Source organism: Pelodiscus sinensis, chromosome 1, assembly GCF_049634645.1.
Source record: "Pelodiscus sinensis isolate JC-2024 chromosome 1, ASM4963464v1, whole genome shotgun sequence".
NCBI classification, from domain to species: domain Eukaryota; kingdom Metazoa; phylum Chordata; order Testudines; family Trionychidae; genus Pelodiscus; species Pelodiscus sinensis.
The window spans coordinates 93,782,440-93,800,133 of record NC_134711.1 but is presented as its reverse complement, the minus strand read 5'-3'; the positions used below and the strand labels follow the sequence as shown (position 1 = coordinate 93,800,133).

The window sequence follows — 17,694 nt, the reverse complement described above, 5'->3', positions numbered from 1 at the left end:
TATCATCTGGAGTGTAAAATGCTGCCAAGATGTTGACCCTCTCCCCACCAATTAAAATATCCCTCTATTGTAAAATACACATAGAGAGGTCAGTATATCTTGCAAACAGATTGGATTCTGCTATTAAAAATAGTGGAGTGGTGTTAGTCATCAGTAAAGTCTTTTGGGTAAAGTTGTGACTAACCCAAGATAGATGCAGCCCCAATGGACAGAGTTGCATTGGTCTCTAAGAGGACGAGATGTGGAGATGAAGAGAAAAGATGATGATACACCACTGGCTTCTTAAAAAACAAACGAAAAAGTACAAGAAACCATATTGTGGGATGATTTGTCACTAGAGAAAGTTCTCCTCTGTAACCCCTAATAAATTGAGATTGGCTTATATCTGGAAGTTTGAGGGTTTAAATCCTTTCCAAAACTTCTGGTATTTTTTTCCCCTCACCTCTTAGCATTGTCTATAAGAACTTTGGTAATTGAGGCCAAAAACTTAGCAAGATTCAAAAAGGCACAGGATATTTATATGGCTAATAAGACTATCCAGATTTATTAATTCATTAATGCAAACAATTTTTGAAGTGATAATCATATATTTTAAGACCAAACAGACAGCTATGATTATAGGTTCTGGCCACCTGCATTACACAGACCACAGAATTTCACCAAATGGGTTCTGCATTAAGCCTACAACTTCTGTTTGAGTCATAGCATATCTTTTAGAAAGCCTTCCACTCGGATCTGCATCACCCTTTTTATCCCCATGCACAGGTGCAGGCCAACACACACTGCCTGGAAAAACTTCCAGATTCAGCTGCATGGAAAGTTTTTTATTTCTAGTTTGGATTGGTCTAGTTTCAGCTTCCAGGAATAGGATCCTCTTATGCCTTTTTGTCTGCTGGATTAAAGAGTCTTGTACTATCATAAATTCTCTCTCCACATAAATACTAATGGGCTGTGATCAAATCACTTCTTAACCTTCATTTTGTTAACCCAAATTGATTGAACTTTTTTCAGGTTTAAGTGTGTTAGCAAGACATGTTTTTCAGATCTTGAACCAATTTTTGTGGCAGCTCTTTACTGGACCCTCTCTAATTTCAAATGCATGGCCACTATATAGGGACACGGTACACCAATAAGTTACACTTACTGCCACATCACCTCCCTACTACTTCTCAATATGAAGCTGCTTGTACATTCAAAGATTCAATTTTCTCTCTTAGTCCCAACATTGTACAGTGATTTCATGTTCAGTTGGGTTATCCACTATGACTCCTAAATATTTTCTGGATCACTGCCTTCCAAAATATAGGATGGGAGTCGACCATCTTGGTAACTTCTGTTTTAAGTCCCTACGTGTATGACCTTGCATTTAACTGTATTAAAATTAGGGTTGTAAATGGTTAATGGGTGAGACTTACTGGTTCCAGTTAATTGGTGGGGGCTGGAGCAGCTCCTTGACCGCCCTGGGGAGGGGCTGCTCTAGCCCCAAGGGGCCCAAATGCTGTCGGCTGCTCCAGCCAGCTGGCAAAAGCAGTCCCTACATTTAGTGAGCCCAGCCAGGGAGGTATGCCAAAGGTTACCTGCTGGCTCCCCTGGAGCTGCCTGCAGAACCCACAGCAAAGTCTCCCTGGGAGCCGGGCTAGCAGTCTTTATATATAAGCTTTATACTGCAGAGCCTGCCGCACATGTAACTGTGTAACCACTAGGATTTTTAGCAGTTATTTTTAAACGACTTTTTACATCCCTACTTAAAATGCATGTTCATACATATTTTATTAAACCTCATGCTTCGGGTCTTGAACCAAATCTCTTATTACTAGGGATTAAGAGGTTTCTTGCCCCTTTCTCTGAAGCATCTGGCTCTGAGGGTATGTCTACACTAGAAAGTTAGTTCGAACTAACGGACGTTAGTTCGAACTAACTTTCATAGGCACTACACTAGCATTCCATTAGTTCGAATTTAATTCGAACTAACGGAGCGCTTAGTTCGAACTAGGTAATCCTCATTCCACGAGGATTAAGCCTAGTTCGAATTTACTAGTTCGAATTAAGGGGTGTGTAGCCCCTTAATTCGAACTAGTGGGAGGCTAGCCCTCCCCAGGTTTCCCTGGTGGCCACTCTGGCCAACACCAGGGAAACTCGTCTGCCCCCCTCCCGGCCCTGGACCTCTTAAAGGGGCACCGTGCCAGGTGCAAGCCTGCCAGCACCCAGCTAGCAGACCCTGCCCCTGGCACGGCTCGAGCCACCCACCCGATGCCCCCCAGCCCTCCCCCTCTTCCCGAGACCAGGCTGGCGGCTCCCGGGAGCTTGCCCGGGACCGCAAGAGGCGGGCACCCGCCTGGGCTAGTGCGGACATCGTGGACCTCGTCCACGACCTCCGCACTAGGCACAGGAAGGTGGCCGGCTAGGGCAGGAGAGCTGACAGCCTGGCCACCCAGGAGCAGGTGTGCATGAAAATCAAGGGGGTCCAGTGAGACCCCCGACCCTGAGCACTGAGCTTACAATGGCCGTCCTGGGTCAGACCAAAGGTCCATCTAGCCCAGTAGCCTGTCTGCCGACAGCAGCCAACCCTAGGGACCCTGGAGGGGATGGACCAAAGACAGTGACCAAGCCATTTGTCTCGTGCCATCCCTCTCCAGCCTTCCACAAACCTTGGGCAGGGACACCACTCCTACCCCCTGGCTAATACCACTCCATGGACCCAACCTCCATGACTTGATCTCACTTCCCTTTAAACTCTGTTCTAGTTGTAGCCTTCACAGCCTCCTGCAGCAAGGAGTTCCACAGGTTGACTCTTTGCTTTGTGAAGAACAACTTTCTGTTATTAGTTTGAAGCCTGCTCCCATTCCTTTCCTTTGATGTCCTCTAGTCCTTCTTTATGGGAACTAATGAAGAACTTTTCTGTATGCACCATCTCAACCCAACTCCTGCTTTTAGAGACCTCTATCCTGTCCCCCCTCCATCTCCTCTTTTCTAAGCTGAGAAGTCCCAGTCTCTTTAGCCTCTCTTCATATGGGACCTGTTCCCAAACCCCTGATCATTGTAGTTGCCCTCCCCCCTCCCAGCCTCTCTCTTCCCCTCTCCCACCTCCTTTTCCCAGTCTCCCCCAGTTCTGTTCAATAAAGACAGAGTCTATTTTTGAACACAATTGTCCTTTATTTTGTACATCAGGAAGGGGGGCTAGGGAAGGGTAAGTGGAAGGAGGTGAGGGAGGAATGGGGTACGAGCCCCCTATGGGGAGGACTGGGCTGGCTCTCCGGGCTTGTGGGGGTGGAAGCTCTCCTGCAGCCCCCCAATTGGCCCCTCTCGCAGGATGGCAGCCTGCGGCAAGTGCAGCCGGTCTGATGGCCGAGTGCTGTGATGTGCCCAGTGTGGGTAGTCCTGGCACTCCAAGCCAGGACTGCTTTGCAAGCGGGGCACCCCTGAGAACTGTCTGTCCGGGGTGGGGGTCGGGAGCCTATAAGCGCAGCCCTTGGCTAGCCTGAGACAGCAGCTCCACGCTCTAAGTCCTCCTCTGATGCCCTGCCGGCATTGCTTCCGGCCATCCTTAAGCCTGGTTCAGGGTCCACTCTGTGTGGACATGCTAGTTCGAATTAGCAAAACGCTAATTCAAACTAGTTTTTTAGTCTAGATCCATTAGTTCGAATTAGCTTAGTTCGAATTAACTAATTCGAACTAAGTTAGTTCGAATTAACGTTGTAGTGTAGACGTACCCTGACAGAGGATACTAGACAGAACATTGAGTGTGATCCAGTCTGGCAATTCCTATTTTTGTCAGATGTTTATACTGATAATCTTTTTGAATTCTGCTAAGCTCTAAGTCTCAACGATATCTTGTGGCAATTATTTCCACAAAATAATTGTGTATTGTAAAAAAGTATTTTCTATGGCCAGTTCTGAATTTTCTACCTTTTGAATTTTATTGAATGTCATCTTCCTAAGTATCCATTTTATTTTACTAACTCAAGGCTTGGTTCTCATTTTCATGGTCTCATCTTTCCACTAAAAGGATAGGGGAAGTAACTGATGCAGGATATGATTCCAGAAAGGTATGTATGACATGGAACATACAAGGTTAAAAGTGGCCTGATGTCACCTCAGTTGTAAAGCTGTTTCTCTCCTACTCTTTTTTTATAACTAACTGCTCCGTGCATTTTAAACTTTACAATGAGGAAGACAGGCATGCCTTGCAGAGGAAATGTTGGAAACCCTGTCTATGACAATAACAAATGTATTAATTAAACCCTCGTGTCTGTATCTAGAGCAATACTGGGTCATTTATGAGTGGAGCTTGTTTACTACTGTCTTCCAACTGTTTGCTGGACAGTTCACTGAACATGAAGACATGTGAAATCAATCCGTGACATCAGATGAACTGAATGAATCACAAGGAAATACAGTCACCAGATATTATTTAGAAGGGATGGTAATGGTCCATGGCCCGTATTCCAAATGTAAATAACTCCTTTATACAAAGATGGGAGTGGATTTAACCAATCAGTCATAAGTATAGAAAGGTTGTAAGGAGTGTTTCCCAGCGTACCATGATGATAGACTCTTGTTAGGAATGCTCTAGCCGTTACTATCAGGGATAAAGAATAAAATTATTTCCTACAACAGGATAAAAGTCCTTCTAGATAGTAGCACTTAGCTCAGTTTTGCTTGTGTGCTTCACTCTGGAGTATTTCCTGATAAAATAGGACTGGGTCATTATTGCACTAACATAGATGGACAGAGATTGTAGATCAGAGGCCAGGGTTAGAGAATAAAGGATATAAACTTGTAATGGCAGTGGAAGGAGATGGAACTATGTAAGAGGGATGATCTGAAAATTCAGCAAAAAGAATGCCATTGTCAACTCCCATGTGTTCAGGCAACAGTGTCACATCCCAGGGTCATCGGACCAACTAAGCCTAAAATATCTATCTGCATAACATGAGCTACAAAGCAGTTCCAACTATTGCTACAAGTTCTTGCTGTAAGGTAGACAGATGTCTGGCCACGGCAACTTGCTTCACTGAGCTCTATTTTAAAAGCCAGACTGGATTTTACAAAGAAAGGGCACAGTAACCTCCATCTTAATCTATTATACATCTCCCAAGCCGATCAGTACATCTGAGGATAAGGTCCAAAAGTACTGTGATTTTAGGAGATTTATGTTCTATGCTCTCCCCCCTCATAGCTAGCCTAATAAGGACAAACGGGTGTGCATGTCCAACTTTTTTGCTCTCTGGAAGGATTCTCTCACTGAAAGTCCCTCTGTGAAAATGTGAGGATGTTGCCTTGAAAACAGGGAAAACAGTCTGCATGGGGTAAGCAATGTGAATGAGGCATCCTCAGATTCAAATAACCCAAAGAAACCCAGTAATGTACATCTTTCAAATAACAACAGCATAGTTTGTTGCTACAGATCCATTCCACTGCAAGGCTAACAAAAAATCAGATGGTGAAGGATGCTAGATCACGCGTTCATCAAGTATTTCATACCATTCTTAGAAACATACTGCCATTTCATTCTCCCTATACATCCTCTCCACCCCCACCTTAATTTAAATGGACTTGATTGATCTTTGTTTTAAACCTTTTTAAACTGTCTCCAACAAAGAAAGCAAATCCATTGTGGGTAACTGGCTCTCCTATGCCCTACTCCCAGATGGTGAGGCATGAAGGTAACTGATAATACGCCCCACTCCTGGATCACAAAATACAAAGGAGTGAAGAGAACAGAACTTGCCTCACTCCACAGACTTGAGACTCTTTCTTTGTCATGCCAATGATAGATAATTTCACATGGACAAACTGCTAATGCACATGAGAAGGAACCCACTGGTACCTTAGGCAGTTGCCCTTAGTTCCATGAGCATCAGGATACTGACGTGTACAGTATCCTGTAAGTGTAACAAAAGATTTTAAATCTTCCTTTTTCAGTGTCAATGGGGGCAGAGTTCTCTGGTAGTGGTGCAGCCTGATTCTCACCATCCAACAGAACTCTGATTTTTATCCTTGGCCAATCAGCTACCTCTCAATATGGTGTAGAGCACTCTGTTTTGATGTCCAGTGCTTACCCTGGGTAGGCAGGGATGGCTGTGGGGGGTACTGCCCGGACTGCACCGTACACTGTCCGTCCTCGGCCCCGCAGGTGTGCGCCCCGGAAAGCAGCTGCTGTGGTGGCTGCAGTTGGGTAGGGGAAGCCTGGAACTGTCAAGACAGATAAGAAGAAAGATGAGAGGGATCAGAACTTGTGCCCCATTCAAAACTGTCTGCTTTGAACAAAATAATACAATAGGCTCCAGGGCTATGGGATGCTCCGCGTCTGTCCAGCAAAGGGGCATGCTTACAGCCCTGTAGAAAGAGTGTACCTCCTGCTACATCACAGCCCACAGGGAGAGAGGGGCTGCAGAGAGGTCTAGCATGCAAGGAGTTAATGCTGTGTCATGCCTCTTTCATTGCAAACATGGCACAGTTTTTTTCCCCACCCCCATTTTGACACTGCCATACAGTCTGGTTAGAAAGAATCAGAAGCACAGAGAGTTGCTACCACTGTAGCAGGTGACTCTTCCAAATTTGGATGAGGCTCTTTGAAATAATTCAGCATGAGCCCCTTAAACAGTCAATTGTCCTGTCCCTGTCCCCTGCTTTGCCATCCCCTCCTCCCCATGTTCAATTTAAAGCCAGAAAGATGGGATAACCCCTGTGTAAGGCTGCAGAAATTCCCCATAAAATGCCAGTTTACCAAGAGCCCATCATCTTCTGATAAATGGGACCAGTAACCGGTTACTTGTATATTGGGCCCTGTTTTATTACACTTCATGCTGGAGTAAACTGGCCAAGGGTAAATTAGGTCAAAACCTCAGAGGCAGCTGCAAACACAATGCAATAAGAGATACCCAGAAGGAGCCAGTTGTTAAGGCACAAACTCAACCCAAGGTGCTTCCAGGCGCATGCCACTAGGGGGCCTGCAAGTGGACTCGCAGTTTGGCAGCTTGTATAATACGTACTTTGGGGATTTGTCTGTTTGGTTTCTTTGTTTCTGAAGTACAAGCAGTGGCACTCTCCTTACACGCCCCTCCCTCCTGTTCTGCATCTTCCTTATTTCAGAAGCCCCAGTCAAAACCAAGCATAGAAATGCACTGCAAGATGAAAAGGTCATGACCACTGCCCAGGTGGGAGGCACTGGATGGTGGCAAATCCGTCCCCAACAAGACCCATCCTTTCAAGTATATATCATACAGGCTGGAGAGAAGAGGGCTAGCAGATCATTGTTTACTCAAGCACAGTAACAGTACAGGGGCCAACTGGGGCTACTTACTGATTAAAGGAATGTAAGTGTTAATACCCCCCCTTCCTGACAGGGGCACTGCGGCGTCATTGCCCAGCGAGACATCTGCTTGAAAGCTGGACGCTAATTTAGTTTTAAAAAGAATAAAAAACGTAAAAAGGTTATAAAGAAACAGCAGACTGTGAACACAAACAAACACCACTGCAGTTAAGTGGCAGAAATGGAAGTGTCTACTTAAATTCTACCTGCATATAACTCAGGGCCGTACACTGCTCCAACCACAGGGCTCAATTTCCAACCTGAAACAAGCAGAGACGGCAATGAGTCCACCCAGGAGAAACAGTGGGAAGGGCCACAGAGGAAAATAAGCTTTGCATCTGAAACTCAGCTTTTGGTGCTTCTCCCACTCCTGCTTCCACCAAGGTCCCTGTGATTTTAAGTGGACGCTGACTACCTTTCCTAGATATAGATGATTATATGAGAAATAGGAACAAAATATGAGCTGATCCACTGCATAGTAACCTCTCATGTAAGCTATAAGAAACAGAACGGAGCAGATTGCCAACTTTCTTACACACGTGTTAACTACAAATCCCATAGTTGGCTCACAAGACCCTACATTCTCTCTGTGAATCTTCCTGTCAGTTCTTAGTATGCTATATGATCATTGGGAATGCTATGGATTCTAACTATGTCTAACCCACTGATTCAATCTGTGACCTCAGGCAAGTCAAATTATATCCCTATGTCTCAAAAACATGGGCTATGATATTTACTGGAGACGCCACTGACAATGGCATGGCAATTGATTTGAGATTTCCCAGACACCTGAATCTCTCACACAGTATACTGCACCAAAATATTTCAAACAAGTTTGTTCATTCACATTTTCTCTTCTCCGTTTTATTTATACTTTGCTGCTTTCTCCATGTTATATCCCTCAGATCCCAGGGAATCATTTAATAGAATCTGTACAATGGGCAAGAACTGAAAACCATAAAAACAAACACACACGAGAGCAATGGTTAAATAAGCAAATACTGCTTCTGGTGAAAAAACTCCCATTGTAGATTGATATGAACTGAGGCATTTTCAGAGCTGGAAAACCTGTTTGTCTCTGCTTATTCTAATAAAAAAGGGAAGAGAACTAGGATTAGGATGGATCCTTGATCACACCCGATTTTCACAATAAAAGGTCTTTACTTTTCAGAGAATACCTCATCTATTTACTTGGAAACCATGCAGATTTTACTATTAAATATCACATATCTTTCCTCCACAGGAGTCCTATGAAACTTACCACACTTTAACTAAGCATCCCCATCTTTGAAATACTATCTTTCTGGTCTGATTTGATCACAGCTCAAAAATGTCAGTACTTAATATGCTGGGGGATAATGCACAATGATGTAATGCATACCATCTCTGCAGCACGGGGCCTACTGCCTGTGCATTGCCAACTTTGTAAACAAGACACTGAGATGATGGGTGCCAAGACAAGAAGCTGGATAGATATGGATTTTAATTACCAAACCTCGTCTCTTTCACATGGTAGTGAACAACACTAACTAGCACACCTGTAACTGCCCAAATGCCATATACCTTCATTTTAATGGCAGGGGTAAGGAACATTTTTTGGGTTGAGGGTCACTAACCCACAGAAAAAAAATCAGTCAGGAGCCACACACGAGTAAGAAGCAAAAAACAAACCAAAACCAAAACAAAAAAAAACCAACAAAACAAAAACAAAAGAAAAAACCCACCTCACTGAGGAGGCCTCCAACTGAGAAGGAGAAAGACATTCTCCACATTCCCCTCACACACTAGAGTCTATGGGGAGGCCTGGTCTAGATTTTATGTGCTCCAGCTGCCTGGGGAATGGTGGGGGAGCTGCAGCACCAGAGCTAGGGGGAGCCCCAATCCTCAGGGGCCAGATCCAGGCAAGCATGGTGCCACATTTGGCTCCTGGGCCTTAGATTCCCCACCCCTGCTTAACGGGTTGACAAACCAAAGGATGGTCAAGCCAGTCACCGTGATCTAAATGTCATTATGATGTAACCCAACTTCTGGTTCTGAATAATCTTATACATTCTCTGTCCCCATTCCCAGGGTAACACAGCACAATCACTTTGTACTTCCCATAGTGACTTCAGTTGAGTAGCCAGAGATTGCACTGTAGTGTTTGTCACCACCCCTGAAACCTTTCAGTTTATCGTTAGCACAAACATTCTCTTACCATTTGCATATGGTGTGACCATCTTCTTATTGGTCATCACTCGCGCTGTGGCATTATTCACCTAAAAGTAAGAAAGGGGATGGGTAGGAGAGGGGAGGAAGCACAAGATGTTAGGGAAAATGATACCCCTCTCTCCAATACTACATAGTCTATATATCTTTGAGCAAAGAAATCAAACTACTTTTATAAAAATGCAAGACATTTAAATTACTATTAGAGTTGCCATTTAATTGTAAACATTACAGCAAATTGTGACACTTTATGCATTTAAACAAAAGGCCAACGAGAGTAGTTAGGATTCTCAGACATCCTGCCACCATTAGAGCACACTGGATAGCTGCAGCTCACCAATCCAATGGGCAAAAAGCTTCTGATAGCTTGTCCCAGTCCTACTGGAGTGGTAGGGATGGGGGATCTCTGAAGCTGAGGCAGAGGACAAACAAAGCAGGTGGTGAATAAGCTAGCTTCTTTTAGAAGCCCACTATTAAAATGTGGTAATCCCCAAATGTCACAGATAAATAGTCTTCAGGAAGAAAAGTAACATGGATTATAGTTGTCTTGAATTTAATCTTTCCAGGCCAAGGGAGACTCTGGAATCCTGTGAGATGCTGGCCCAGTTTCAATTTGTCCTTGGATTACTGATTTGTGTATCTCTGATTTTAAAATTCTCACAAAAATCTCTCAACGTAAAATGCAGAGGTATAGATGGGTTTCCTGGTTTCATTGTACCCTCCACCCTCATTACAGAGCTCCGTATAGTTCCAAGCTTCCTGAGTGCTACAGTAGCAAGTGGGTGTTACAGCAGAGGTGGTGCTGATAAAGAAAGGATGGATGGGGTATGAAAGCCAAGTTACTGCAGCCCTGTGTCAGAGGCAGCCTCGGAGCTCTTGCAAGGAGGGTGAAGCTTTTTAGTAGGAATCTGTCAAAATCTCAAACCAGAATAGGAATGAAAGGAGCCAGTCTTAAGGAGAAATAACTTTCTCCCACCCCCACTGGCCAAAAAAAAAAAAAAAAAAAGTTTCTGTATGTCCTTTAGGAAAGGTGAGCGAGTGCAGGCGAGGGGAGCCTGGAATCACATTTACTCTAGTTTTGGTCCAAAAACAATATAAACATACATTTAAAAAAGAAAGAATGGGAAACAACAATGATAAGACTGAGAGCATGCAGTTAAACACACACAAATAAAAGAAAGAAAAAACGATTGGGGGAGGGGGAAGGAGAAGAGAGGGTCTCACAGACAATCATTAAGATGGAGCGAGTGCCCAAAATCAGCTGCTATAGCGAAGTGCAACACAAGCACTCAAAGGAAAAACTGCCAGAACCAATCAGAAACCACCAGTCAGCAAAGAGAGACCAACAGCTGCATTTAACTGAGTAAAGAAATAAACTGGAAGGATAGGGAGGAGGGAAGAGGTGAGAGAGAGAGAGACCAATCATAGCTACAAACAGGTCTGGGAAAGACAGCAAGAAAAAGAAGGGGAAGGAGAGAAAAGAGTAGGGGATGGGTGCATTAATAAAAACCAGCCAAACTGGAGTTCAGTAACTCTGAGTAAGATGTGCAAGGGGAAATCACCATGAAGTCAGTAATTAAACAGCTCAGACTGCTACAAAACGATACGTACATCCAAAGTCCAGGCGGCATTACTCAACAGCATTGAAAATAAAAGAGGGGAAAAGGGAAAGGAGGCGGGTGGGGACAACAAGTCAAATCACATTTTGTAGTGTTAATGTGAGATGGCAGATGGATTTTTTTCTTTCTTATTTTTGTTTTTGTAACTTTAAGAAAAAATTTTAAAATATAAGCTTCTTCTCTAGCACTTTTGTTTCACTTACCGCCAACTCGTACCATCGCCAGCATTGTGTATAGTTACCATGGAAAGAGTGAGTCAAGTGAAGGGCCCTAAACGCTAAACCATCGAAAAGGGAAATAAAAAAACAAAAACAAAAAAAAAGCAAAATATGCAGACATCTTACTCAAAACGGCGGCTTTTTTGTTTAATATTTTTTAATATTTAGTACTCTTTTTTTAAAGAAAGAGGGAGAAAGGGAAGGGGCCAGTTAGCCTTCAACAAGGTGGAACAGAAAATTGTTGAGCACCATACAAAGGCCTCATATGGAATCTACTTTGGCCAGCCACTTAACCCTTGTATTGAGAGCTTTCCTTACAGGAAGTTTTAGGAGTTAACTTTAATTAACTGCAGGTAGATGTAGAAGGCAGCTATCGCAGCCCATTCGGTACCTCTTCCCTGCCCTCAACATCAGTTCACACTCATATGAAGGAGAACTGGCCTCTGAGGAAAGAGAGGATACTGGCTGGCCCCCTGCTTTATTGTCAGACACAGAGTTAGAAATCAGACAGTACTTTTTGAGTTACTTTTGTTCAAGCCTGATAACAAACAGGAAATCGGAGCCTCACAAACTGAAGCAAAGGAAAATCAAGACAGCAGAAGGGCAAAAATTTGGAGTAGGTGGGAAACAAACTTAAAAAAAAAAAAAGAAAGAAAGAAAGAAAAAGAATAATATTCAAATCAATCAAAGATTTTTTGGGGGAAGGGATGTCACTTTTATACATTTCAGTGCACTGGGGTGAAGGACACAGACACAAACACACGCACACACAAGACGGGGATCCAAATGTGAAATAAGTGAGGCAAGACACAAAAAGAAATAAAAAGAATAAATATAAAGAAGAAATTGAATTACTGAAGACATGCACCTCGATTTTACGGCCCTCTACCACGGTGCCGTGTAATTTCTCCCTGGCCCTGTCTGCATCAGCACTATTCTCGAAAGTTACGAACCCGAATCCCTGCATGCAGCGGGAGAAGGGGGGAAAACATGCACATCGTTATATATTGAAATACTGATCTCTAGGTAAATAGAGAAAAAAATATCACAGTATGAAATTGACATCAGCACAACTCAGCAATACTCTCCTAGAGTCACATAGTTGGTTCATGCATGTTTCATAAACAAAAGAAATTCAATTCAATAAAATAAAGAATTGTAATAATAATATTAAATAATAATAATAAATAATAATGAAAAGAAAATGTAAAAGCAATTGAGGCCAGACCAAAAAAGAAGTACAAAGTTACTCGAGACAAATTTTCTAAAAGGTAAATCCTAGACCCTACTCTACTCTGATGTAGAGAGGCTGGTGAAACCCAAGCCGGGACATTTCATGCCACTGCCAATTAAAGCCTGTGCTACTTTGTGGTACTGCAAGGCACCTGGTCATTTCAACAGTTTTTTGCAGGAGAGAAGTCTCAGAAGGGTAGCTATGTTAGTCTTTCAGGTGCCACGGGACTTGTCCCCCCCCCTTTTTTTTTTTTGGCAGATCCAGACTAACAGATTTATTTGGACTTAGTGGGTTTTACTCACAAAAGCTTAAGTCCAAATAAATCTGTTAGTCTTTAAGGTGCCATAGGACTTCCCATTGTTTTTGCAGAAGAGAGATGTAGTTGGAATTCAGCACTGGGCACCAGGAATTCCCATGTTCTGATCCTGGCTCCTACATAGACATCCCTGTAGCTTTGGGCAAGTCACCCGCGGTGCCTCATTTTTTCCCCATCTGTAAAATGGATACAATAATAATATTTACTTACCTCACACAACTGTTGTGAGGATTAGATGTTTGTATAAGGTCTCTGGGGCAGAGATCGTGTCTATTTCTATGCTTGTATAGTGCCTAGTACAGGTCCCAATGCGATCTCGGGCTACTCGGTGGTACCAAAATATCAACATGTAAAACACTATATATTGTCAAAAAGAGCGATGTAAAATTTTCCCGTCACGGACATGTCATGTCACATCCATAAATTGTCTGACCGAGATTTCTGTGTGTGTTAATGTCATAGGCCATGACAGGATTTAGCGGACATCCCCTACCAATAGCTGCCTTCCTCCTAACTCAGTTACACACCTGGGTCACTATCTTAATACTTCCCACTTCCAAAGGCTTTCACAGTTTTTTCTCCACTGTGTGCAGAGACCAGACGTATCACCAGGTGGGCTTGAATTCTGAAGCTGGAGAAGAATGGTTTCACGCTGGCCTGTTGGCAGGGGCGCTGGAACAGTCTGTATAGTGGGCATGCTGAGAGTCATTGAACAAACCCTGTAAACCCTGATATGATAGAAGCCACTTCAAGCCAACACCTAGACCTGTTGAGGTAACTATGGTGGCCCCAAAACTAGTGTAATATCCCCAAAGAGGCAAAGCTCTAGGCCTTACTTAGTCAAGGCCACCCTGAACATAACATATATAATCTTTTTCCTAAGTCTCTACTCATGGGTGTTCATTCAATCATAAAACTGTGCAATCACACTGACTCCCATGGCGATGAACTGCACTGTCACACAGATGGACTGACATGACTAAATGAACCAGGAATTTAACTAGCGACAAATGATATATTTTGACAGACAACCCTGATGATTTGGACATTCCTAATATAAGTCTACTGGTCAGGGACCAAGGTTAAAATTTCACCTCTGATTGTTTTTAAGATCCTTTATGAACAGAAAAGGAATACCTAGCTCCTGTAGCTTGGTATACAATGAACACCAGTTGTGTACTGACAGTAACCTGTGCTGGAACCATCCTGGGGAGCAGGGAGAACAAACCTTGTGTTTGATGTAATGGAAACAAACAGGCCCAAGTAATGTGCATAGTGCCATTTCCCTGCAGAGACATAGTCTTGCATCTCAGCTCTGTAACCCTCTCTCTCAACACACAGAAGATGCAGGGGATGAAGTGGATTAGTAGTAGCTTGATTTCTAAACAAGGTTAACAGCAAAAGGATAGTGGGCCATATTTTACAAGTGTTCTTTCAGGATTTATAAATGAGAACTTTAAAGGTTTGAGCCATTTGTTATTCCAGTAGCCTTCTGCATGGTAGACCTTAGGGATGTTAAAGACTAGTCGACTATCTGATAAGCATTTGGTTCTCGGATTGTCTTTTGAGGAGTTCACTAGTCGTTATCCCTCCTTGCTGCCTCTATGAGATAAAGGCAGCAAAGTGGGGTGGGGGGGCCACGTCAAAGTGGCAGTGCAGCACAACGCTGTCACTTTGAAACCCCAAGGCGGCCACTTGTGTGGCAGGCTGCCCCTTTAAAATGCCGCCTCTGTGCGATCGAAAGGGGCAGCTCCGGAGCCCGGAGTCAGCTGGGGACTCCCTGCAGCATTTCCCTGGAACCCGGGATCAGCTGGGGAGTCCCCAGCTGACCCCGGATTCCACGCAGCACTTCCCCTGCTGGGGCTCTTGTACATTTCAAAGGAGAAATGCGGAAGTGCTTATTGACTAGTCAACTAGTCAATTAACCACATTTTAACATCCTTAGAAGACCTTATCCTTCACAACAAGGTTTCCAGTGCAAAGTCCTTTTACATTCGTAAAGGGGAGAGGAGGATTGTTCTTGTTTGTTTTTAAGATCAAGAATAAAACAAATAATAGTTGATTAAACTGTTGTGCTGGATCTATAAGAGAATCTCATGTCTTCTCTCATCCCAGGAATCTAAACTTCTAGCCAATTATATTTTCCTGGTTACTTTAAAAAAAACAATAACCTTATGTGACTAATAAGTATCTCCTTTTTCAAAGCAGCTTAAAAATGTGCTGCTGAAATAAGTCAACATTTGGACCACGTGGTGGGCAGAAAATCAGGAATAACAAATTAGTCTGAATTGATAAAACCCTTTTGAACCTTGCCTCAAACATGCTGGAGCTGAGATGGCTGTCAAGGGAGGATAAGATCATAGGTTACCTTTAAAGGCAACTCATGAAGGTGGGACAGTTATGGTTTTGCCTCTGCTTCTTTATGGTGAATAAAGGCAGTCTGAAATGTAAAAAACGGAATATAAAAACTTGCTTCTTCATTAAAAAAAATCAGTAATTATCTGTCATGGAAGAGTTTATGGAGAAAAAAAGAAAGAAATCATGACAGTACAAAAGACAGAAAACGGAGCAACAGAGGACAAGGGACTTTAGGGCTTGTCTACACACAAACTGGAACCGAAATAACTATATTGGTATTATTTCACACCATTCTAGACAGCATAAATCTGCATGAGGACACTTATTTTGGAATAAGAATGCCCTATTTCAAATGAACTTAAGAAAAAATTTTTAAACAACTAGTAAGATCAAACTGGGGCACTCATTCCAAAATGAACGTCCACATACAGACTTGTACCAAAATAACTAAAAGATATGAGTTAAAACTAATTTAGTTATTTTGGTTCAGTTTATGCATATAAGACCTCAGTCTTATCACTCTGCTAACACTTATTTAATTGTAATACCCAATTAACACTTTACATTATGGATGCATTAAAGTATGCATCATATAGTGCATATGTGAAACTTCCAACTAGTATTCTAGTATTCCACTGCTACAACACTGCATACAACTATTACTCCAGTTAAACTGGACCAAACCTGACCTGACGTTACTTTTATTTCTAAGAAGTAAACAACCTCTCCTCCACTCTTCTTCCCCTCTAAAAAAAAGAACCTGGCAGAATTTTTATTTTCTTCATTTGTTTCAGAAATGTCCATGAGGGAGTAAAAAGGCACAGAACTGATTTTTAAAAATCCATATAAAAAGGTGGCTTACAAAAGAATGGAGATTATTTGGTACCTATATATAGCAGTCTTCTTTTTCTCTCCTTCATAATTTCTGCTTGACTAACTGCTTCACAAAACAATTCTTGGAAGTTTCAAGCAAAAATATTTGCTAGCTTGGATCCACAATGGGCAATGGCACTCTCTACCTCTGCAGGCAGAGAGCCAGATTCAGGGACAATAGAGGCCTGGGTCAAGAGAGATCTGGGGTTTCTAAATATTACAAGTAGACTAAGTTGAATATGACTGTTATGGCTTTCCATCCCACCCTCAACTTTGCTAATATCTCGACTGTCAGTAGGAAATAAGATCAAAATTAGACAGTACTGGGTACTCCCCCCAAAAACTCGCTATAACATTTGAGCAATTTGTAGCCCTCTCTATTTTCCCAAAAGCTTGAGGGCCCTGAAGAGACCGAGTAACTGTCACCCTTTTAGTCTGGCCTCAGATTCTGCAATAAATAACAAGCAACAGGATGAGCAGTGTAAAAAATAGATAGATAGATAGATAGATAAATATAGTCTTTGAATGTTTCCATCTCTGAAGAATGAGAAAGAAAATTTACCATGTGACCGTAAAGGGAGAAATCAAAAGCAGACGGTTCTCCTGGGTGTGGCCAGAACACAGAAATTAAAACAAAACAAACAAAAAATAAAACAACAACAAAAAAAACCAGAAAATAAAAACCAAAGGAAACTAAACCGAATCCCTTGAAATCCATGCATTGTTAACTCTTTGTTTTCCACTGTGCTTAGAACATTCACCTGAGCAGCAGCATCTTTGTCTTGTGTTGCTAGAACACAAAGCCTCTGAAGGGCATTTCCTTAATTTGCTGCTACATTCAAAAAAATTTTTTTTAACCAAAAATAAGTTGTTTTCTGAAAATAAATCCTCTTTATAGATACAGTTAAGACACAGAAGCATAGAGACATGGCCAGGAAAGTCCAGCAGTGAGGGCTGCCTGCTTCCAAGACTTTAGAAGAGATTAGGGGACCTTCCACCTTTCCTCCATAATCCACCTGAGATGAGTGATTGGAATGCACCAACAGCAACAGAGCAGGAGTTTCAGAAACAAACAACTGTTTAAAGAGTGGAAACATATTCCCTAAACCCTGGAGTAGGACAATAGTATACAACTTCTGGTCAGTAAAGAAAATCAAACTAAATGCTTGTCTATATGCAGAGTTGCACATAGCTGTAATTTTAAATGGATTTAGTTAAATCAGTACCCAGCTGGCAGTGTTAACTCTTTTATTTTGTTTTCCACCACAGTTTGTTTAGTTTGTCTTAAATTAATTAAGAACAGGTATAAACTAAGCAGAAATTAGCTATCACTAAGCAGAAATTAAACTTCACACCAGGCTTCGCTCAGGTTCAAGATGGTGTGTGTTCAAGATCTTAGCTACGTCATTTTCATTCCCAATAATTACTCTGGGCCTTGCTAACCTGTTCCTCCCTACCGCCCAAAAAAGTGGCACTGACTCATCTTGTCTGTTTTAAAACCAATTTTTAGTTAAATCGGTACATACCTGTGTGGACACACTTATTTCACTTTA

At 42.5% G+C, this 17,694-nt stretch overlaps 1 protein-coding gene across 19 annotated transcripts in view; it reads right to left on the bottom strand.

Annotated features, from left to right (window-relative positions):
• RBFOX2 (RNA binding fox-1 homolog 2) overlaps positions 1-17,694 on the bottom strand; it is a 273,572-nt gene that overhangs the window by 18,711 nt on the left and 237,167 nt on the right. For 9 of the 19 annotated variants that reach the window (XR_012906290.1, XM_075937848.1, XM_075937855.1 and 6 more), the window contains 5 exons: positions 12,229-12,321; positions 9,513-9,573; positions 7,522-7,575; positions 7,307-7,399; positions 6,063-6,195 (listed from right to left, as the gene is read on the bottom strand). Coding sequence is in view for 18 of the 19 variants with exons in the window: in XM_075937848.1 (XP_075793963.1) it covers positions 6,063-6,195; positions 7,307-7,399; positions 7,522-7,575; positions 9,513-9,573; positions 12,229-12,321 (434 nt within the window). In the remaining variant the exon portion in view is untranslated. Of the gene's footprint in view, positions 1-2,284; positions 4,686-6,062; positions 6,196-7,306; positions 7,400-7,521; positions 7,576-9,512; positions 9,574-12,228; positions 12,322-17,694 lie in introns of those variants that run through there. The other 10 variants (XM_075937889.1, XM_075937897.1, XM_075937873.1 and 7 more) reach the window with 4 other exon arrangements.